The 24,295-nt window shown below is 47.3% G+C and overlaps 1 protein-coding gene across 6 annotated transcripts in view; it reads right to left on the bottom strand.

Annotated features, from left to right (window-relative positions):
- The window catches only part of SPDL1 (spindle apparatus coiled-coil protein 1), a 739,625-nt gene that overhangs the window by 276,412 nt on the left and 438,918 nt on the right, over positions 1-24,295 (bottom strand). For all 6 annotated transcript variants that reach the window (XM_069654308.1, XM_069654305.1, XM_069654307.1 and 3 more), the window contains one exon: positions 4,202-4,351. In XM_069654308.1, coding sequence (XP_069510409.1) covers positions 4,202-4,351 — 150 coding nt within the window. The remainder of the gene's footprint in view (positions 1-4,201; positions 4,352-24,295) is intronic.

Below are 24,295 nucleotides of genomic sequence, written 5' to 3'. Positions count from 1 at the left end.
TCCCTCACAATTTTAACAGCACCTGCGCGGCTACCCACTCGTCGTGTCCTATGGTTGGGATGTGTTCTTCACTGTTCTTCCCTTCCTTTGCGTGCATCTCCGTACAAGTTGGGCCTACCGTACTTGTCACCTCCTCCCCCCACCTGTGTAGCTACCTGTAGCTGTATATGGTGGTGGGCTGTACGCGGGGTTCGAATATCCCTCAGCTGCCGTTAGTTGTTGCCTTACTGCTTCTCGTAGTTCCGTCACAGGATATAACCCCCCTTCTTCCTTCTTCACTACTTTCGCTAGGGGCATGTCGTCGGTCCTTTCCTTCTTTACTTCTATTTCATTTGCGATGCCAAGCTTTTCGTCCCCCTCTCGGTCTCTTCCCGCGCACTGTGTGCTATCAACCTCCTTTTCCCCGTTTCCCTCTTCCTCCTTAATCTTCTTCCCCTCCTTTGTTTCCTCCACAGTGAACATCCCAGTTGGTCCTGGTCGGGACCCCTGGAAAATCCTCCATAAGTTAAACACCTCCACGTGATGCGCCAACTTCTTCCCCTTGTACGTGTTATGTATGTGTGTCAGTAGTGAGTGTTGGACGTACAGGTCGAAACTGCCGTTAGGCGGCCAGGGTGTCGTCATTTTGTTGTCTGCCCCTTGTGTCCATTCTATGTTGTATTTGATCAGTTTTTCCCTATGGGGCGATACTGTTTTACACATATGCTGGAGTGGGGTAGTGAAGGTATTCCCCCACCCTCCTGATCCTAACCGGTATGACATGGTTACACTGTATTTATAGCTCCCTTCAGTATAGTTGTCGTTACCTGGCCCCGAAGTTTGGGGACTTGCGATCGTCCGCTAAAAGAAAACAGTCAAATATAACAATTGCAAATATGCTGTCTTTTCCTGTGTTTGTTTTTCTTCCTTGATACCGTTACAGCCCCCAGTGGCCACGGCGCACGAAGCCCCCTGCGGCTGTGTGCCCTGTGTGACGTGCTTATACAGCCGTCCCACTTTTCTCCTCCCCTCCTCCTCCTACCTCACTCGGCGTGGCCGGCGTTCTCCGTGCGCGGTCACTTCCCCCTCTCCACCTGTCCCATATTTGGGGTGGCCGATGACCTCCGTGCGCACCCCCTGCCCTCTATTCACTTCCCCACCACCCTTCAACAATGCTGTTTGGTCAAGGTATCCTATGAAAGCCCTACGGGTGATGTCACCGACCTCTTCCAAAAACTACCGGTAAGATCTTTTACACTTCAAAAAAGCTCGCAATAAGTTTGACTGTCCCCGTTATCCCCACAGCTGTCCTCTTGTTACGCCTGGAAAAAAGTAACCAACAATACATAGTATAATCGGACTGCGCACGCACCGTCGCCTCGCGTGTGATACGCCCCTCAACGGGAGGGTTTAACCAGCCAATTATCTTCCGTATTAGGCAACAAGTTAGCTACCACCTACAGGAAAACGTCATCTATCTATCGAGTTTCACTGCTCGATCAATAGGGATCCTCATCTACGCATTGATCAATAACCGCCAATTCGTAGGAAAGCCACACACACACACACACACACACACACACACACACACACACACACCTTACATATGGCCACGACCTAGGCCAATCAGTGTCTACGAGCAACCGCACATGGTGCTTTTTTGCTCCACCCACCCTTTTCCGTGACGTTGTAGCGGACGGCTCTCGCGCCTTTCCTGCTACCACTCACTTCACCGTCAACACCAATTGATCAAATCTTCGCCGCACACCTTAGTAACACCTCCCGCGGCCCTTATTACAACTCCTCCCCCCCTCCCTCACAATCTCACATTGCTTGTTGGGTGTGACATACTCACCAAGTTCTCTTGATGCGGGGCCGCTCGGCTGCATGCTCCCCTCCAAGCGGCTCGCCACCTCCCCTCGTCTGGACCACGTCTGGACACTCGCCAACCGCGGGCGGGATACTTCTCAACCTCCCGAGGGCCAATATCCGGATTGCACTGTCCGGTCTTCTCGCAGTTCCGCGATGGTCCTGTAGTCCTCAAAAGGGGGCAGCGGCAGAGGGGGACCGCGCGGCCGGGCCTCCTCGCAACGAGAGGCCTTGGAAAATAGAAAAAAAAGGGCAGATCGTAAACAGATCTCAGCAGTGCCTCCAACTTGTCGAGGTGGTTATCCCGGGGTCTGCTGAGCCGTCCGTGGCCCTCTGGGCTGGGAAGCCCCAACTCCTCCCGTGTTCGCCAAAAATGAGTATAAGAGACACACAAGAAGCAAGGCGGTTCTTCTGTTTATTAAAACAACGGCAGGGATGGGTCTAGGATTGTACGCGTCCGTCCAGACTCTCAAAATTCATGGGGCTCGCAGGCCCTTTTTGCCGCAGTATGACGCGCTACTTGCGTCACCTGGGAAAGTTAGCAAAAAACCTATTGCCATTCCGTATTGGTTCCTCGAGTGGTAGGGTTAGTATAGTATACATATAGAGAACAATATTAGTGGTTGAGGATGAGTCAGGTGGTATACTTGGGTTGTCCCTTCTATTATATAGTTGAAAATTGTTACACGAAGACCCCTGATGATTGGCTAATGTTAGTGGCGTCAGTGATGAGTGCCCCCATGTTCTGATTGGTCCTCCCGCGAGCCCCCCAGTCTGGGACCATCGTTGTTCCCAGCTCGTGGTGTACCTGTCACTAGCAACAATGTGTAACTATGTGTTTGTGCAGACAATGTGCGGGTTTGCTCATAGGCCTGAGAGCAGGCCATTCCCATCGCTATAGGTGTCCATCTAGTCATTTCACTGTTGCAACCCGTGTCCCAGACGTGGGACCCAGGCGACTTCTTCCTTGTGTGTCTGGCACCTTGTCAGGCCGGCTTGGTCACGTGTGGAGAGACCATAGCTGGGGCGGAATTCTGCACATTTAAAGTTGTATTTTGCTTCTGTGTGCTTGGCTTTGCTTACAGGTGTGACCTTGGCGCCGGCTGGTAGCATACGAGTTGCAACATTGCCCGCTTGGCTGTGAGCTCTCGCTGGGCATGTTCTGCGTGATCAGCACTTGTACTCTCGCTCATTCAGTGTTCATGGCAGTTCTTGCTTGCGGCCTACTTGGGCCTGGTTCATGGGTGGGGATGTGTAATGCACGGCACCTGTGTTGCGGTTTGCCATGGCTTCATAGGCAATATTACGTCAGCAAGCGTATACGCGAGTGCTTTATGCGTCTTGCGTTTCTGCATTACTAAAAAACCTATGTGAAAAATAATAAAGATGCGCGTCAGTGGCTGTGTCCGTCACCTACGTCATAGCACTGAATATATTCTTTGTGTAGGTTGGTGCGTGAGTGACCAGTGTGCATGGTGGCACATGTGTTCTTGGCAGTTGCTAGGTCGTTATGGCATCTCTAACAATGTGGGTGCTTGTTGTTGATGTCTTAGTCGAGTTCATCCATGCCGCAGGTGTCGGCTTGAGTAGGGCAGGCTGGTGGGCATATCCTTATGTTCTTGAACCAGGGTATTTTGTCATCTGGTAGATAGACGAATTCATCACGTGGTGGGTGTTTGGGCCGCGATCCTCTAGGCCATGGTCGCAAGGAGATTGGGGGGAGCTTTTTCTCCCATTCTCCCACTTCACAAACCTCACAGGCTGGATACCTGCTGAATCCCGCCACAGTCGACAAGCGCCGGGGAACAGCATGCCGCTGGAGGACAGAGTACTTAGACCCTGAATTAAATTAGCTTTATGGAAAAAAGGGAGAAGAAAATGATCCTGGGAAAGTCCTAGCGTGGTATTACGAGTAAAAGATAAGGCCTCAACCACAGCTTAAGGTGAAAGAGGTTCGCTCCGGTCGATGCAGAGAAGCGGACTGGGAGTGGCACCGGTGGGCAGAGTCAGGGGAGCGCATGCTCCCAGGTCCACGGTCCGTGCGCATCTAAATTTAAAGGGGAAGACAATGTTTCTGGTGAAAAAGGTTGTTTCCCATCCCTAGCAAGGGACGCCCATACAGTATGGAGGAAAGGGGACGGGACGTAGGAGTAAATGGGTATACTGAGGAAGGGAGAAAAATGGGAGAGGAAATAAATATTTAAAAAAGATAGCAACAGCAAGAATGGCAAAGAGACAGGGAAAGATAGAAAGGGAGGAAGGGAAGGGGCAATCAAAAGGTACAAAAGTGTGTTGGAGAGAAGGGTGATTCAAGAAAGTGTTCTCTGGTAAAAGAAAACACTTTTGTACAAACCTCCAATGCTCTGGCATAGAATACTACTTCTTTTTCCCGCTCATCTTTTTCAGTCTGTGTGCGTTCAAGTTGCTGAGTTAAGTTACAATTTTTCCTTTCGAGAAGTTCCTGTTGATCCTGCAGTTCTATCAGCTCTTCTTCCAGTGCAACCTGTTTACAAATAGATCATACAAAGTTTTCATCTTCACACAAATGTTTTAACACTTTATTTAAAAACTTTATATGGTATAAAACCATCATATTTTATCAGAATATCAAAGCATGAGACTTCAAATTGGCAGCTGGAACCAAATCCAAACTTTTCGAATACAAATGCCCTTCTCGAATGCATAGAAAGAATAAGATTTAAAACGTTGCGTTGGATTCAAAGATGGCCATCGGTGAGTGAGGACATGTTGTCCTTGGATGTATGTGATTTCTTCGAATATATTTCTCCTACTGGAGAATTCACCAAATCCATTTCGCCAAAAATCCACAGCTTCTATTTTTATTTATTTACTTATTTATTTTTAATGCCGGGGGGGCCTGTAGCTCCCAATCACCCCTCACTACCCTAACGTATACCCTTACCCCACACCCCACCTATTATGCATTACACATATACCATTCCCCTACCTTATTCAGGGAAATGTATTCATTGAACTCACATTAGAGGTAATGGTATTAGAAGAAATCTACGGTAACAGTGGTTCTTCACTCCGCTCCAGGGCCAAGTAAAGCAAGCCTTGTAGCCGCTCGAAGGAGGCAGGCAGGTCTACAGAAGGACCCGAGAAAGCACGGATTACGGTGGAGTCCCACCGTGGTAGTTGGGAACGTCCCTCCTTCTATTACTCCTCCCTCCGACGAGGCGCAGGCCTGCCCAACAGCAGAGAAGTGGGAGCACGAGGAGCTGGTAAGGCGGCGCGCCTTGGAGGCATGGAAGAAAGGAGTGGCAGTGAAATAAAAGGCTCCCCCGGGCAATGCGGGTGAGCGGGATAGGAGGCTATACACTGGACTCGGGGAGAAAGGAGAGTGAGTGTTCCCTGTTGGAGCTTAGCAGCGGCTGACAGGTAGACGAGGAGAATGTTCCACCCGCAACCCGACAGCAGAGGGACAATGAAACACTGCAGTCCTTTGTAACATCCCTGTTGACTCTACAGTTATACAATTTCTGCATATTATCAAAGGGCTGTGTGTGGCTTTCTGTGGCAGCAGATTGGCTCTCACACCCCTGTACATTTATATCGGATTCTCTCAAACTGACCCATTCCAGCAACTGCATCCTGACAACTGTTCATGCACGCTGAGAGAGGGGGCATTAAGCCACGAAGTGTCAACGAATGGAGTAGTTTCTGGCAAAGAACATTGTATGCTGCCAGGAATCACCTGTGTGGGAGGCTCTGTAGGAGAATCCTCCAAAGCCCCAGCAAAGACTGAAGGGAAAGGGGACAAGGAACGCAAAAGTGTGCGTGGAGTAAGCTGGCAGCTGCTCCCTTGCACCCCTCTTGGAGGGCTGTTAATAGTAGAGGCCAGGGCTCTGGGAAGGATAACACAGTCCCAGAAAGCGCAGGGAGTTTGTGGCACATCTCGCATCTGGAGGAAAGTTCACCCCCGGTGAGTAAAGCTTAAAGGAGTGAGTGGGGATCTTTGGCGAGTGTATATGCACAAGAGCGTGCTGACTACCAAAGTGTGGCAGTTTCCAGAAGAAGGGAACAGGGGTGTGTAGGAGTGTGCAGGAGATGCATTAAAAAGAACAGAGAGAGGAAGCTCTGCAGTGGACAGTTAGCATAGCAGGACTGGATTGCATAGTCCGGAGGCTGCATATAAATACAGGAACCAGGGAAGCAGGGACGGTGCCCACAATTAGAATTTCATAGGTTATCCTTCTGCCGGGTATAGTTGAACCTCCTCGGAGGCCTCCTACTCAATTGAGAATCAGACTCAAACAAATATACAATCCAACACGGTTGACACAATGCACTATTACATAATATGGAATGATGTTTGACTTATAAAGTACTTGTTTGTTGATTAATGTTGCATACAGTGGTTAAGACCACAAACCTTTCCTCCAGGGACCCGTGGGGTCCATTTTCTGTATTGATCATCCCTGCTGAAAGTGACAAGCAGCTCTATGGTCACTACTGTGTTCATAATGCACTGTTAGTTTTCACAATGGTATTAGATTAATGTTTTGTGTTTTGAACTGGAGAACTTGATTGAGGTATGCCGTGTGTGGGAGGCGCTGGGACGACAAAAGTAGTTATGAAGAAAACACAATTCACAATCAATTGGTAAGGTAATCAGAGAAGACCCCGGGCTGCTGCACGTTTGAGGGACTAGTAGTTACCTCAAAACTACTGGATTTTGAAAATGACAACAAAAGAAAGGGTGTCACCTCTGTTTCGTTGCACAGTCCAAACATACGCTAAAGCAGATACAAATATATCAAATCAAAGCCTGTACTAAGGAACAATAGTACAAATCAAGCTGAACAATAAAGTCATAAGCCTAGGTGCTCTGTGCAAAAGTTTTTATGAAGAAATTTGAAACACAACTGCCGACACGTGTTTGAACTGGCTTACAGCCAGGTGATTTACTTATCTAGAACATGTACAAACCTCTAAAATAAAATTTAACAACCTAATAATAAAGAGCTGCAGAAATATTACAGTTTTCTATGTGTATTTCTAGGCCGCATACCTATGAGACAAAGATGGTCTTGTCCCATTGGATCAATGCAAAGATACAAATGTTTCTGCATTAAATAATTGCAAGTATTGAAAATTAGAGGGAAGGACACCCCCCCTGTTCATACGGGTTGAAGAGGCATACACATTGGCGGGGAGGTAACACCAAGATGCCAGGATCGAAAGGGAAAGGAAACCAGGCCAAAAGGAGGCCACCCCCAGGGTTCAAAAAGGACAATTGGAGCGTTGTTGGAGGCAGCAGGGCGAGGGTACAGTTGGGGGTCCAGAAAGAGGCCACTGAAGAGGAGAAAGGGGACTCACGAGAGCAGGCAGGGATGGCTCTCAGTAAGGAGGACCTAAAGGAATGCTTTAACAATGTGGAGGGGAAAATGCCTAGTACTTTCCATGAGCAATTTACATCGTTGCAGGATGAATTGAGAACATCCCTGGCCGAGGGCAAAGGGGAGTTGACATTGGGATAGAGGGCGGATGTGTCTGAAGAGCATCTAGCCTTTAACTACAGGCAGAAGACCTGGAGTCGCTCACACCGATCAAATATTCAGGTGAAGGGTCTGAGTGAATCAATACTGGACACAGTTCTAAAAAACACCATTCAACAATGCTTCAGAATTTATTTATGGGCACACAACCAGAAGAGGTTGGCATTGAATGGGTGCGTAGAGTGGGGCCCAGGAGAAAGAAGCCAGGAGCAAGACCAAGAGATATACTGATAGCCCTCACTTCATATGGCATGAAAGCAAATATTTTGCAGGCAGCAAGAACCGAAGGAATGTGACAGTGAATGGGGCACAGATATAGCTATTCTAGTACGTGGCTATGTTAACAATGCAAAAGAGGAGATATGGGCCAGGTGACGTGGGCTCTTACTGCAAAACAAATGCCATGTAAGTGGACCTTCCCGTTTGGACTGCTCTTGAGCTTGGAGGGTGAACAGCATTGCATCACACCATGTGTAGAGGGCCTATCACTGTTGAACCTGGAAGACGAGGAAACTCACTGAAAGAGGCGATCGAGGCCCACATTCTGGCGTGGGCAGAGGCAATGAAACTGGTCTAATGTGCAGGGGAAGATGGGTGGTAGTGAGGCAAGACTGAAAGACCCGTCAGGGAGAGGAAAGGAGGGAGGGGTCAAAGAAGGGCAGGTGGAGTCTCCTAGATGGAAAGGGGTTAAGGCAAGTGAATACGGAGGGAGGGGTGAATAATGAGGGGTTGAGACAGATTGTTCAGCCCGAAGCAGAGGGCTGGTGAGTACCGTCTTGGAATTAGCAGGAGGTTTCATGATACTTCCCAATGGGGGTTACCTCAGGTATTTTCTTGGGTCAAAGCTTTGGGGATGTTCCCAGAGGGTATCGTAGGATCTTCGGCCTGGTCCTGAGATGATTTGTTGTGGGGAGGTTTATTTGGGAAGTCGGGAGGGATAAAGGGGCAAAGGTGGTGGAGGGGTGAAACGAGCAGGGGATTAGGGACTAACTTAGATGGTGATAGATGTTTTAGTACGTTTTACATTCAAAGTTTCGTCATATAACGTGAGGGGCCTAAATTCCCCTGTTAAGTGCAAAAAGGTGGAAGCCCTGGTGAGAAGGGAAAAGGCGGATGTTATTATGTTCCAAGAAACACACATAAAGAAAGCAGATAAATCAGCTATGAGATGGTGTCAATTTTCCCGGACCTACCAATCTAAAGCAATAGGGAGAACTTCAGGAGTCCTAATAGGGCTTAAAGATACATTGAGGTCCAAGGGAGTACTGATCCAACCGGATAAGGAAGGGAGATAATCTTTTTGTAATAGTGCTGCTGGAACACAGAAAGGTCACCATGGCAACGGTATATGCACCTAATACAGGGCAGGATAGTTTATTGCGGGAGATGGCAAAAACGTTGCAGGGCTTTGCAGTTGGAGAGATTATACTTGCACATTCAGCAAGTGTGTTCTCAAGTGTGCTGTCTTGCTGCTTGTCCTGCTGCCTCTCCTGCCATTTAACCATGGATTGCCCGACTTCCTGTGTAATATACTTCTGGTTGAAGAACAATATAAGGACTTCATTCATTCAATCACTGTCAATCCTACCCTTTTTATTTGTATAACGAGTAATTATACTTGTTTTTGCTATATTTGCAGTGTAATCTACAGCTGGCCACGCTCCCGTCCCAGCATCCTTTAAATCAAGGGGCTGTGCTCATTTGCGAGCGCGTTTTCAGCAAGTGTGTTCTCAAGTGTGCTGTCTAGTTGGATACTGGAAGCGGGTGCGCCGATGTACGGTAACTTGATATTTTCTTAAACTGTGTTTTGTTTTTCATTTTGAATAGCTGGCTAGTTTTTCACAGTGATACGTTCACGTCAAATCACCTGTCCTTTACCGCCTAGTCATTGACATGCCATCTGGTGCTGAGATCGATAATAGTATCACTGACGAAAAATATACTCCTTAGTTAACGTTGCACACTATAAACCTGACGCGAAGCCTCAAAGCGGCGTCGCGAGTGCAAACAATTTCCTTCTCATCTGATATGAGGAAGTATTGTTCTGTAGAGAACACGCCCTGTAATTCTACCAGAGCGCCTAATCATAAGCCTTCTATGCCCAATACTTCAGCTACCGAATGTGATCTGGGTAACACAAATAGTGGCAACTTGTCCACACCCTCTGAATCTCTGGTTGACGCTGGTTTTGTTTTACCGTTTTTTTTTTTTTTTATGAGCCGCTGATGGGCGTTCATATTTCATCTACAGTGTGGAGCTCCTACACACACCACAGCAACATTTACGCCCACTTACTTCATCTACTTCCAACATTCAACCCGGTCCCTCTTCTGAAGTCATTTTCGTGTATGACACTATCAATGTCCCTGAGCAAGCCGTTACAGAGAAACGGGGAGAGGCTGCTCACTCCGTCATTGAAATATTGTCTATTCCAATGGTGCGAGAACTCTCACAATCTGCCGTCATGTTCTCTACCACGACCCACGATTCTTCAGCACTTTCACTTTCCCATCCCACTCTGAGACGTAGGGACCCCTTCCCACTCCACATTGGTGACCACACTGTTCCTGCCATCTCTATGGGAGTAGATTCATCCCTTTAAACCATGAATATTGCCATATTCTCTCTTACTAAGCTGTATAAAACCCATCAGTCCATTCTGCTTCACCTTCTTGTGAATAAAAACACCAGTGACCCCTCAAAACTGATTCAGGTAAGCGAACAAAATACACAAAGCCACTACACCTCAGATATTAACCTCAGTAAAACTTGACACTCCTTGTACTAACACACACACACACACACACATACACGTTTTACCTACCTTGTGGGGACTATGTGTGGGGACCTGCCTTGTGGGGACTATCCTTTCCCAATGTTTTAGAAATTGGCTAATAGCAGAACTATGTTCAGAAAAAATTCATAATACAGGATCCAACTTCATATTTGCAAAAATGCTTATTTTTACTCGCGTGTACGGTACCATCTTTGCGGGGACTTGAACGCGTGTTACCATCCTTGTGAGGACTTCATTATTCTTATTTAGAATTGAATCTTTCCCTATGCAAATAGCTAAATGGTTGTTTCATAGACACCTTTGTAAGATACACAGTTCTATTTCTAAATATGAGTACCTGCCCGCACCAGAGGAATACACAATAGATGGATGGTAATGGTGTTGTATTTTCCATAGGTAATTCACTTAAAAACATGCTCAATCAGGCATTATACCATATTATAAAACACTCCAAATGTGTCAGAAAAGAGAACTGGGCACAGAATGATTAGGTGAAGGGCTCAGGATCACACACTGTGGTCAGGTAAGGAATACGTGATTTGAATACAGGTGTCATTGTTTCACAGTCACCATATTGTCCACCGAAACACATCTACGCTCTATGATTGGTCTGATGACGAAGATGTTACAGTCCTCATTGAAATGGTATTTGATGTTGGTGATGTTGAAGTCCCAATAGAGATTGTATGCCATGATACTGGTTTCAGGTCCTCACGAAGATGGTGTGCATGAATAATCATGTTAAAGACCCTACACCTATGTTGTTTTATAAACCACACAGAGATAATGCATGATTAATATAATGATAAAGTACCCATTGATATGTTGTTTGATGTTGGTGATGATGAAGTACCAAAAGAGATTGTATGTCATGATAATAATATCCAGATCCTCACAATGATGGTGTGTGATGATTATGTTACGGTCCCCACAGAGCTGGTGTGTGTTAATAATTTTAAAGTCCCCAGAGTGATGGTATGTGATAATAATGATATTAAAGTCCCCAGAGAGATAGTGTGTGATTATCTTGATGTTAAAGTCCCCACAGAGCTGGTGTGTTTTAATAATAACTTTAAAGTCCCCAGAGTGATGGTATGTGATAATAATGATATTAAAGTCCCCAGAGAGATAGTGTGTGATTATCTTGATGTTAAAGTCCCCACAGAGCTGGTGTGTGTTAATAATAACTTTAAAGTCCCCAGAGTGATGGTATGTGATAATAATGATATTAAAGTCCCCAGAGAGATAGTGTGTGATTATCTTGATGTTTATTTATTTATTTATTTTTACATTTGTATAGCGCACATACAGCCCAAAGGCATTATGGCACTGTTACTTGTGGCAGACTTAGTTACGCAGGGTTACATACATAGGTTAAATGTCAGAAGACAGTAAATTGTTGTACATTGAGAATTTGTTGCACAGTATTTGTTACACAATCATTCAAAACGATTTTATGTTTGGGGCACCTTCAAGCGTTCCAGTGAAGGTGGGGTGCGGGCTATATTTATATCGTCAATCGTCAGTTGAAGAGCATGGTTTTCAAAGATTTTCCGAATGCTAGGTGAGAGACTTCTGCTCGCAGGGGTGGTGGTAGGGCATTCCAGTGTAGTGCAGCTAGGTATGGGAAGCTGGCCCCACCTGCTCTGGCTCTTTTGACTCTAGGGGTCGCGAGCATGTTTGTGTCCCCACAGAGCTAGTGTGTATTAATAATAACTTTAAAGTCCCCAGAGTGATGGTATGTGATAATAATGATATCAAAGTCCCCAGAGAGATAGTGGGTCTCCTTACGAGGTTGGAGGTAGGCATGCCTTTTTACTGGCATGGCTACCCCCAAACTCGGGTCCGGCTCGGGGTCCCGTGAAAGGGGAATTACCGGGCCATTCCGACTTCGGCGGGCCCGGTAATTCCCCTTGCGCCGGAGCCGGTACATCCCCATTCCCATTTGAGCCCCCATAGGGCTCAATGGGAATGGGGAGGATAGTAGCAGCGGTACTGTTCATAACGGTACCACTGCAACCATCCAGTTCTGCTTGCGGGTGCCGCTCTGCACGCCTGTTCTGACCAGGCATGCAGAGCGGCACCCATGAGCAGAACTCGTAATGTGGCGGTACAGTGACAACGGCGCCGGCAGCACTACCGGCGCCGTTGTCACTGTACCGCCACAATCGTAATGAGGCCCAGTGTGTGATTATCTTTATGTTAAAGTCCCCACAGAGGTGGTGTGTGTTAATAATAACTTTAAAGTCCCTAGAGTTATGTGATAATAATGATATTAAAGTCCCCAGATAGATAGTGTGTGATTATCTTGATGTTAAAGTTCCTAGAGAGATGGTGTGTGTTAATAATAACCTCCCCAGAGTGATGGTATGTGATAACAATGATATTAAAGTCCCCAGAGAGATAAGGCGCTTCATTACAAGTTTGATGGTCAGAAAATAAGGGTGCCAGTAGCAACGCACCGCCACCCTTTCCATACCGCCAAACTATGAGAATGCCGGTAGGGGCCATGGAACTCCTGGCAGGCCTGTCCTGCCGGGTTTTCAGGCCACTACCGGCTTGTCTCTCACTGAAGCGCAGACGCTGTTAGCAATGTTGTTACAGGGTTGCCGGTAACCCGCCACCTACCAGCGGCTTTAACCGGCAACCCTGTAATGAGGGCTAGTGTGTGATTATCTTGATGTTAAACTCCCCAGAGAGATGGTGTGTGATTATCTTGATGGTAAAGTCCCCATATAGATTGTATGTGATAATAATTACATTAAAGTCCCCAGAGAGATAGTGGGCCTCATTCCGAGTATGGCGGTAAGGGATAGCGGCCACCGGTAACGAGACCGGTGGCGGTGATCCCTTACCGCCATACTCCGAGTTCCCTTTGCGCCCTCGCCCTTAACGCCTGCTTTGAGCAGGTGTTAAAGTCGAGGGCGCAAAGGGGCCTCCAAGCCAATAACGGTGACCGTAATGAAGGGTCACCGTTATTTGCATCTTCCCCATTCCCATTGAGCCCTATGGGGGCTCATTTGGGAATGGGGAAGAGCCTTGGTGAATGGGGAATTACCGCCCCGCCAACCTTGGAATGGGGCAGTAATTCCGCCATCCACCAAGGCGCTGCCGGTCCGGGTACGGCGTCAACCAAGGCGTTAATAGCGCCATTGGTTAGCGCCGTACTGGGAATGAGGCCCAGTGTGTGATTATCATGATTGTAAAGTCCCAGAGAGATGGTGTTCTATGTTGGTGATGCTGAAGTACCAATATATATTGTATGTCATGATACTAATGTGCAGGTCCTCATAGAGATGCTGTGTAATGTACATGTTATAGTCCCCACAGAGATGGTGTGTGATGTACATGTTATAGTCCCCACAGAGATGGTGTGTGATAATGATAATAATGTCCCCATAGAGATGTTGTGTGATGTTGGTGATGTTACAGTCCCAATAGAGGTTATGTGGCATGACACTGAATTTCAGCTTCTCCCAAAGATGTTCTGTGAGAATAAGGTTAAAGTCCCCACAGTGATGCTGTTTCATAATGATGATTTTAAAGTCTCCCTTAAAGCTAGTGTGTTACAAATAGGATACTAAGAGAGATGGAATCTCTAACAGTCCTAAGGGACAAGGAGAGACACAATAGGGGAAGAAGCAATAACTGATGGGTTAGCACGCATATAGAGCTAATGAAGGATGGTTGAAGTTGTGCAGACTCAATGGTAAGAGCATTGAGGACACGAGAGTATATGGCACTGATTGCCTGGACAAACAAGTGATGAAGCATTTTAAAAACCAGCAGTGACGAAAGAGAAGGTTTAGAAGAAGCTCTTTTTGATACATGAGCTGATAGTTGGTCTATTTAGAATAGATTTGGAAGTCAAGGCAGATGCGGAAAAGCGTTGCAAAAGAATGATAGAAGTCTATCATGATACAAGACAGAAGGAAGCCCCACAGGGAAGGGTGGAACAATGATTGAGTCACAATATATTGGGCTATACGTCATGAGGAAAGCCTTGTGCATTATAGAACCCAAGGAGTTGTCTTTTAACCAGACTGACTCTGAATAGAAATGATGAAACAAAAGGGTTGTGCATGATGAAAGTGAAGTGTTCAGATTTAGACCTCCCTATATCTCGGGCGTCAACTCTGGTTGCATCAGAAGCAACTATCGGAGGCAAGCATCAGAAGCAAGCATCCGAGGCAAGCATTGGGGAAGAACCACAGCAAGTGCAGACTAGGTATATAATGAGGAAGAAGGACACAGAAGCGGTCGAGTAAAGACAAAGTGTTCATTTGAACTGTGGCTTGTTTCAAAGACACTCCTTCAACCCTTTAAGTGCCATGGGTATTTCCCCCCAGTGCCAGGGCCTTTTTTAGTGATTTCGGTATGTGGCCATTCAATGCCTTGTAACTTTTTTGTTACATGAGATATCTCGGCCAAATTTGGCTCCTTATTTTCCCACATATAGGTGGTCGTAACGCCACCCAGGAATCCTAGGTTGCTGTAGAGGGGTGAGAGAAAATAAGCAAAAGACGCAAATATCTTTGTTTTTTTCAAAAAATGCCAATAAAATGATGTACAAAGAAGCCTGTGGTTTTTTCCTTGTAAGAACTAGGAACAAATGGTTTGCTGTGCTGAATTCCTCAATTTCCTGGCTTTCAAGAACAGGTTGAGTGGAAACGAACACACATTATTTTGATGTGGTTATCAACTGTTTTGTGAGAGGTAGGCGATTTTGGCCATTTTTGTCAGTTGGACATGCATGGACGGAATGGAAGAAAGGGGTAGCAAAGCTGAATTGGAGGACAGAAGAGCATATATTTCTGAAAAGTAGACAAAATTCCAAGTTTAGGAAGGGGTGATTTGCGTAGGTCAGGCAAACACTAGGTAGGGGAAAATGCCATAGATTGGGGGAAAAGCGGGAAAATGACCGAAAAAAAGGTATGTGTTGGACATGGTTGGCTTGGTACGGCAATGGCTTCTATGAATTTTGAGAAAAGCAATGCTCTACTACATTCCCCCCGACTCTTGCAGTTAGGAAAGCACACATTTTTTGTAGTGTTTTACAAAACAAGCATACCACAAGCCAAACACTGAGCCATGGTACACAGGAGTTTTACGCTCACGGCCTGAACAGACGCACTTTGCATGTGTAAATTGGGAAAGACCTTTTCAAAGGTAGGTGACGTGTGCAGGTTACAAAAGTGTATGGTGCCTAAAGCAGCGACTAAATGTAGGTCACATTTGGGAAATGAAAGGGTTGTGTGACAAAGGGCACCAGCAAATCGGTCAAAACGTTATGAAAACCACACAAACACAAAAAATGTTATACCTTCTCGCATTTCCACACGTGTGCCGATGAAAACGGTACCTCACATGTGTGGGTGCACCTACCTGGGTGCCAAGGGAAAAGCCTAAAACACAGGTAACCCCAAGTCTGTTTTGACACCTGAATTTCACACTTTCTCCGCACAGCATACAGATATGGGCCTCGGGTGTCCAAGCCACCAAGGAAAACAGGGAACCCCATGCATTTCCAAAAAGAGGACACCCCTGGGAATCCGCAGAGGTATGATTTGCATGAAGCGGCCCAGGATTTATTACCCAGAACCCCAGACAAAGCGAACATTGTGTTTTTTCCCCACCAAATATCACACTTTGTCGGGGATTGTGGCTAATAAAAACTGGGGTAATTTGCGCAAGACAGACCTCTGTGGATTCCCACGCGTGTCCTCTTTTCGTAAATGCATGGGGTTCCCTGTTTTCCTTGCTGGCTTCGACACCCTAGGCCCAAATCTGAAGGTTGCCCACCTGAACAAATTGTGCTGTGGCGAAAGGCTTGGGGTGACCAGCGGGTTACCCTTTTCTTTTTGCGCCCCCGGTAGGTGCACCCACACATGTGAGGTACCTTTTTCGTTGGGACACCTGTGGGAATGCAAGAAGGTATGATATCTGTTGTTGGCGACCTGTTTCGGTGAGTGGACACAGGGAAATGTCTCTGAAATTGGCTGGAAATGAAGACAATTCTCAGACATTTCGCTCTGGCCACCCACCGAAACACACCGCCAACAACTCATGGCCTACCTTCCCGCATCCCCACATGTGTCCTGATGAAAACGGTACCTCACATGTGTGGGTGCACCTACCTGGGCGCCAAGGGGAAAGCCTAAAACACAGGTAACCCCAAGTCTGTTTCGATATTTGAATTTGACACTTTCTCCAGACAAGCGCAACATACAGATATGGGCCTCGGGTGTCCAAGCCACCAAGGAAAACAGGGAACCCCATGCATTTCCGAAAAGAGGACACGCGTGGGAATCCGCAGAGGTATGATTTGTGCAAATCGGCCCAGAATGTATTACCCAGACACCCCTGCAAAGTCCGAAATGTGGGGGGAAAAAACACATTTTCCGCACATTGCACTCAGCTCACCCATCGAAACACACTGCCAACAACACATGGCCTATCGTCCTGCATTCCCACAGGTGTCCCGATGAAAACGGTACCTCACATGTGTGGGTGCACCTACCTGGGCACCAAGGGGAAAGCCTAAAACACAGGTAACCCCAAGTCTGTTTCGACACCTGAATTTGACACTTTCTCCAGACAAGCGCAACATACAGATATGGGTCTCGGGTGTCCAAGCCACCAAGAGAAACAGGGAACTCCATGCATTTCCGAAAAGAGGATACCCGTGGGAATCGGCAGAGGTATGATTTGCGCACAACGGCCCAGAATTTATTACCCAGGCACCCCTGCAAAGTCCGAAACGTGGGGGAAAAAAAACGCATTTTCCACACATTTCACTCGGCTCACCCATCAAAACACGCTGCCAACAACACCTGGCTTACAGTCCCGCGTTCCCACAGGTGTCCCGATGAAAACGGTACCTCACATGTGTGGGTGCACCTACCTGGGCGCCAAGGGGAAAGCCTAAAACACAGGTAACCCCAAGTCTGTTTTGACACCTGAATTTCACACTTTCTCTGCACACCATGCAGATAGAGGCCTCGGGTGTCCAAGCCACCAAGGAAAACAGGGAACCCCATGCATTTCCAAAAAGAGGACACCCGTGGGAATCCGCAGAGGTATGATTTGCGCAAAGCGGCCCAGGATTTATTACCCAGAACCCCAGACAAAGTGAACATTGTGTTTTTTCCCCACCAAATATCACACTTTGTCGGGGATTGTGGCTAATAAAAACTGGGGCAATTTGCGCAAGGCAGACCTCTGTGGATTCCCACAGGTGTCCTCTTTTGGGAAATGCATGGGGTTCCCTGTTTTCCTTGCTGGCTTGGACACCCTAGGCCCAAATCTGTAGGTTGCCCACCTGAACAAATTGTGCTGTGGCGAAAGGCTTGGGGTTACCAGCGGGTTTCCCTTTTCTTTTTGCGCCCCCAGTAGGTGCACCCACACAAACAACAGCTCTATGGTGTCAACCGGACACTTAACATGTACTAAACTTAACTTTCAGGTGAAAGTGACTTTCCCCTAGATGGAGCCCAAGGGGGCGGGTGCTGCTCCTCTAGAGGAGGTCCCCGTGGGAAACTACCCGTGTGCAACTCGTGGGATTTGTTTCACTCCCCGGGGGATGGGGGGGATTTTACCCCTCAGCGTCAACTGGACACCTTATATGCGTTTAGTTTGACTTTCAGTACAGTTGGCTTCCCCCTTCCTAGCAACCCAGGGGATGAAAGCCCTCCTCACGAGGTATGCCCGGAGGGGAACAGTTACGTGTAATGTACGTGGGATTTGATTCAGCCCCAGGGGGGGGGCTCTCCTCGTGTTGCGGTTTTGGGGCGTACCGCGGCCGCATCAGGTATGTGTGTGTTGCCTGGTGTTGCGTATGCGTGTGTAAACAAATGGTTCTGTGTCTCTACCTGGGTAACCCCACGGGGTTTCAGGCGTCTGGCTAATATTGGGGCTGTGGTCAGCCCCCCTTGTCCTCCGGCGGGTCTTGTGCTGGTGGTCGGCGGGCCTCTTGCTGTTGGTCTGGTGGAGACCTACGGTTCCTCCGTCCGACGTCGCGGGGGGTGGACCACTCTCAGTCTATGTTTTGTTCAGCCCATCGCCAGGCCTCCTTGGGGTCGTTAAATTGGACAGTTGTCCCTTTATGATATATCTTGAGTTGCGCCGGGAAGAGCAGGCCATACTTCACTCCCATTGTTTGCAGTTGTTTCTTGAGATGATCGAAGGATTGCCTCGCCTTTTGGACTTCCCTGGTGTAGTCGGGAAACAAGGCAACTTTGGAGCCGTTAAATGTGACAGCGCCTTTCGCACGCGCATACTGTAGTAGGGCATCATGGTCCCTGTAGTTCAAAAACTTTGCGATTATCGTGCGTGGAGGCGCGCCGGGTTGAGGTCTGCCTGTGGGTACTCTGTGTGCCCTTTCTATGGAGAAGAACTTGGAGAAGGCGTCCGGCTCATACAGGTCGGTCAACCATTGCTCCAAAAAGACCTCCATGCAATGACCTTCGGCTCTCTCAGGTATGCCGAGAATGCGCACGTTGTTGCGTCTGGATCTACCCTCTCCGTCTTCAATTCTGTCCTCCAGCACCTTCAGTTTAGATGTGACGTTTTGGAGCTGTTGTTGCATGGTATTCATTCTATCCTCAGTGTTGGATATACGATGTTCGGCCTCCCCGGTGCAGGCCGTCAGTTTTTGAAGGTCATGCCTGAGGAGGGACACATCCATGCTGATCCCGTCCATTTTTTGTTTCATTGATGTGCGGGAATCTGCAATGGCGGTCATTACGTCCTTCAGGGAGATCATATGTTCTGATTCTGCATCTTCTGAGGATAGCGCGTGTAAGTCGGGGGCCTGCAGTGGGGGAATGGTGTATTGATCCATTCTGCTTTGAGTGGGCGGCTTTCTGGATTTGTCTTTTCCCATGGTTCGCGTTAAACCTTGTGTCTGTGGTCTTTGCGTGGTGATCTTTTTGTGGTAGCTGGATAACGGTATGTTTTGTCCACCCACTCTTGGGCTGTTGGCTCTGGGATTGCGTTTGGAGGCCTCTGCGGAGTATGGTCCAGTCGTGACCCCCCGTGTCTTATTCGGCAGCAGTGAGCCTTTCTACTTTGCGTCTGATTGCCTCAAGGTTGGCCTCACGGTTGGCCTGCAGCACTTAGTCCCTGGCCTTGGTCTTTTCTTCCTGGTGTCCTGGCGGTTGGAGCGGTGCCCACACCATATGGGGGGGCTCTGTCCGGGTCTGGTGGCCTTTGTTTGGGTGGTGTACTACCGCTTCATAGCCACTGCGCGTGGGGCTGCAATCCTCCAGCTATGGGTGCGACCTTCCCCTGCCGTGGGCCCCCTCGCCGCCCAGGTCAGTGTCAGTGTGGGTAGTATGGCGGCCAGGTGGCTCCGCGGCCTCACAGCCTCCTCCGAGGACCGGCCCGCTCACTTCTGGGGTGGGCCTATTTGGGTGGTGAAGTTTGCGTGTTCTCCTATCTCCAATAGCGTGTCCGCTGTTTGCGTGTGGTGCTCAGCCGCCGCAGGCCTCCCCCGGGTGGTGTCTTTGTCTGCAGGCCCCGCTCGTCGAACGGCGTGTGCGTCGCTCTCCTCCAGGCTCCTGTGAGATCAGGCTGTTGGCGGGCTCCAACAAGCAGCGCCGCAGCCGCTCACCGCAGGTCCTCCGAGCCTCGACTCGCAGGCCCCGTTCAGTCTCCCTGTCACCATCCGCCCCTCCCGCAGTGCTGCTTGGGAGGGTGCACGGCTCTCCTTTGCGGTGCCGAGGGTGTCTCACCACGACAGTGGCGCGCAGGTGTGCCGAGGTCCGCCCACGTATCGGAGCACCGCCGGAGCCTTCCCAGGGGTGCCGCGCTTCTCATCCGCCGACACCAGTGGACAGGCGGCGAGCAGGGCACCGCTTCAGTGGAGCTCCGCTTCCCGGCTTCAGTGTCTGCAGGTGGACATCTTTAAGGCGGGCTGGTTTGGCGCTCGTACAAAGTTCTTCGAGCTCCAGCTCGGGGATTCGGTCACGGTTTGAGCTGCTTTCTTCCCAGCTTGTGCACGAGGGTGTCCGGCACCCGACAGGAGTGTTCTGGAACCTAATTTAGCCAGAAATCAGGCGTTTTCCTCAGGATGTATGATGCGGCCATGGGAGCCGGAGAGACTCACGTCTTTCCCATCTCGCTGCTGGCCACGCCCCTGTGGGAGAATCTTTGATGTACAAGGAATGAAAATTGGAACAGCAGTGATCATGGATCACTACTGGGCCTGTGGATCCAGAGCATATATGAAGTTGCCTGAAGACTGGGGAGGAATATGCACTTTGGTGAATGTTCATGTTCCAGCGTTGGTGATTCCTAAAAGTAATTTGAACATTGACAGTTTCCTGAAAGCAGATGCTCACCTGGGGAAGAGGAGATCTGTGAAGCTGATAAAACGAATAAAGAGGGAGAACTATTTCTCTGCCAAGTCCATAGAGGCCTTTGATTCCATTCCGTATGAACATAGATTGTTCAGCCAGACTTCGTCCGTATTCACATTGATCTTTATGTCAAGAATCCAGGTAAGAGCAAATTTGAAATGGTTACAAATAACCAGATCGGAATTGCTACAGACAATTAACACAACCATAAAGGGATTCAATGCCATCAAGGAAGAGCTGAAAGCCGTAAGACTGATGACTCTCCAGAACAGATATGTCTTGGATATGATCACAGCTATGAATGGAGGTGTTTGTGCAAAAATTGCAGAATCATGTTGCACATTCATACCTTCTCATGATGACAGGAATGACACCTTGACAGAGGCCATACAGATGTTGACAAAGCTACATGTCCAAATGACAGACGAAGTAGAAGACCTTGCTGATGGCAGCTAGTTTGGATCACTGTTTTCCTGGGTTCCACAATGGATGGCGGACATGTTCATGTTCCTTGGAGCCCTGATTGTGGTGGTGTTGCTAGGATGCTGTGTGATCAAGATAATAATCACGCATTTCAAAAAGACAGCAAAGAAAGCCATAGGGATGAAAATTATGATTGATGTTGAAGAAGGATGGAAAGCCAAAGAACTGATAAATGAAGAGATCAGAGACTTTGTGAAGGCTAGTATCCATGCACCTGAGGGAACAGAATTCCGGTTTCCTAAGAACCATAATAAGTATGTGGGAAGATGGATCTATTGCAGTACCAATGGACAGTGCATGCTCATGAATTGGAACACGGATGAGCATGTGAAATCGACTGGATGCCTGAAAGAAGTCTTAAAAATATGGGTCCCAAAGAAACAGTTCTTCAGGAAATGATGGAAGAGTGGTCGATGAATAGCCCAGAGGGGGGAGTGTAGAGAAGGAGCCAAGTACCCCCACCTCATCCATCTCACCCGCAGCACCTGTATGTTGGGTCCCAGAATGGGAAACATGTGCAGTTCCAGTAAAAGTACTGATACCTAGGAGAATCTGGGAGACAAATTTCCCATTGAGAAAACCATACCTGCGTACGAGACAATATGATGGTCGTTTGAATGAAATCCCTGAAGAAGCAGTGAAAATGAATGACGAAGAAGAATGGTGATGTCGCCATCACCAGTGACGTCATAACAAAGTAATGCTGGCGAATGGAGAAGATATGTAGAAACCAAAAGGATGCACATTAGTCTATAAGGCATCAAGAAACTATCAAGATTGAGGACATCTTGGGATCAAGATGAAGAAACTTATGCTGCAGACATAAGGGAGAGATTGAGCTATTTTCACACGTGTATACATGCAAAGAAACACAAGCAGATGAAATATTCTTAAAAGGCTAGCTTTATAGATTGCGGCATGCACCAACATGTACACATATAAACATATATACAGTAAAGTTAGTATAGGATGGATGTTCCCATTACGTATCAGGGCAATGCTGAGCAAAAGAAGAAAGAGCAAGCTTTCATTTGTCGCAGTCAGAAAAACAAGTGATTTGCAGGAGAAAACCCAGAAAGACAAAACTGGATGAGCCAAGAAGCCAAGGCCATATCAGACTGGGTTGAGCTGACATTGGATACAAATCGTGAGAAAGAACGAATCTTCTGTTCAGAAGGCATGGACAAAAACAAGAAGACGTCAGAGGTCTATTAAAGAATACTATTTTAATACACTGGAAGGCTCGATTTTGTGGTCTTTAGTCACGTGGGGAGAAGAAGTTGGACGAGCATGATGGTCACACCTATGCACGAGGGCAGAGTGTGCTTTCACTCTCCTGAAATTCCCGGAGCAAAGAACATGTTCAAGGCCAAGTTCAAAAGACCTAATTGACAGTAGACCACTGAGGTGATGATGGATGGAAATGTTAATTGGTGGGAAGCTATGCTTAAGACTAGCTCATCTGCACCTGGATGTTCAGCATGCATATTACCAACGTAGGTTGAGAGAGCACTGACAGAGGTCAGAAGTGTAACCAATGATAGAGGACTCCGTAATTAAGGGTCCTATAGTTGTATAACCAATTGGACGTTGTGTATCTAGTACCGTTTGTAGTGACAGATTTTGGGGAAGGGCTTGGTTGCCCCACCTGATGTTAAGAGACCTATCACATAATTCCACTGCCCTAGACGAGTATGGGTCATATACCCAGATGATCCTTGTAGAACCTATCACATTTGTCACTAGGTTTTGTAGTTTGCCACGCAGGATGACGTTAGTGAATACGAAGGTCAAAACGTCGCCTATGATGATTTTTTACTATAAGAATGTATGTTTTTTCTAAATGCTTTGAGAAGTCTTGAGAGAGATCATGAGGGATGTCTGTTGATGTCCGTTGTACTCCCTGTTTTAATAATTGAGATTAAAACAGTATCTTTTGCCAACTACCTGAGTTGTGTCTATTATTGATGTTTGAGTAAACTCTACATCCTCCATCTATCTCTAATGCATTGCTAACCTATTTTAAAGGGCTGAGTAGGAACCTCAGTCAAAGTGCTGGAATAAGATCAAACACTGTTTGTTGGTAATTGGGTTGTGAGTGACAAAAATAACCTACTGTGGCCTATGCAATACACTACCTCTTATTTCCTTGTGCAGCTAGCACCACATGGGGTAAGGAAGTGTCACAAAAGTATCTCCATAGATGGTTTGGGATGGTACTGATTGCCATGCTGATTCAATCTCTATATCTACATATTAGAATCAAACAATGTGACTGGTTTCTCACATTTATCCACATATATTGGCAGATACTCAAGTCCAAATTCACAAAACACCTTTCACAAAGTAGAAATGAAAACAGGTCCTGTGCCAGGTACTTAACATATTCTTGTAGACGATAATATCAGAGCATTGAAGGTTTGATCCCAAAGAAAGTGAATCCATTTTGTGTCCCTATGTTTCAAAATTTTTAAAGCACCTTTAACCATGTTAATCCAGCATCTGAGTGATGCCCAATAGATGGTATTATTTTACCCCAATCTTAAAAGCAATGATATCACAAGAAATATGTTTCATTGTACCACTCTGGTCTTGTCCCAGCTTTATCTGTACTCTCATAACATCAAAGGGATTATGTAAGGGTCCGGCCAGGGTAGGTTTCTGTCCTGTTATAAACACTTAAATATCATTGCCGAGACTCTCTGCCCTTGTCACTCCTTTCTAATCAGACCAAGGCCTCTTTCCTGGCCTGTGTAACGCTACACTCTACTATCTTGAGGGCTATGTAATGCATCTGCACTGCAGAGTGAGAAGGTCTTGGTTGTGAATCCATTCAGCCTCTGTGATGCCTCTCATATGGAGTATTATTAAGACTCAATTAGCACAGTAATTTTTATTTATTTGAGGAAGCATTGGCTTTCTACTCAATTAATTGGCTTATTAAATGTTTCTACCCCTGTCCTGTGTGTGTTGCTCTCACTGAAAGAGGGGCAGAATGTTGGGTAGGCTTAAGTCACACTTGCCATTTACAGCATATTTAGCCAATGATAAATGATTAATCAATAACATTGATGAAGTATGTGCAGCACTTGTACATAGTCCTGATTAGCAGTGTGTTACAAACTAGCCCTACCCTGGTAGAACATCCGAAGCCGGCGTTGTCTGCCGAGGAAGGTCGCTGTGTAAGGTGAGATCCTGTCTGTGCCCAGCATTCTCACGCACCATGCTGCCTCTACCTACCATTATTCAGAATGGAGGCTGCACATTCCATTGCGCGGGGGACC

The sequence above is a fragment of the Ambystoma mexicanum genome, chromosome 3q (assembly GCF_040938575.1).
Source record: "Ambystoma mexicanum isolate Mex_15411 chromosome 3q, UKY_AmexF1_1, whole genome shotgun sequence".
NCBI lineage: Eukaryota > Metazoa > Chordata > Amphibia > Caudata > Ambystomatidae > Ambystoma > Ambystoma mexicanum.
This window is presented reverse-complemented; position numbering and strand designations above follow the sequence as displayed.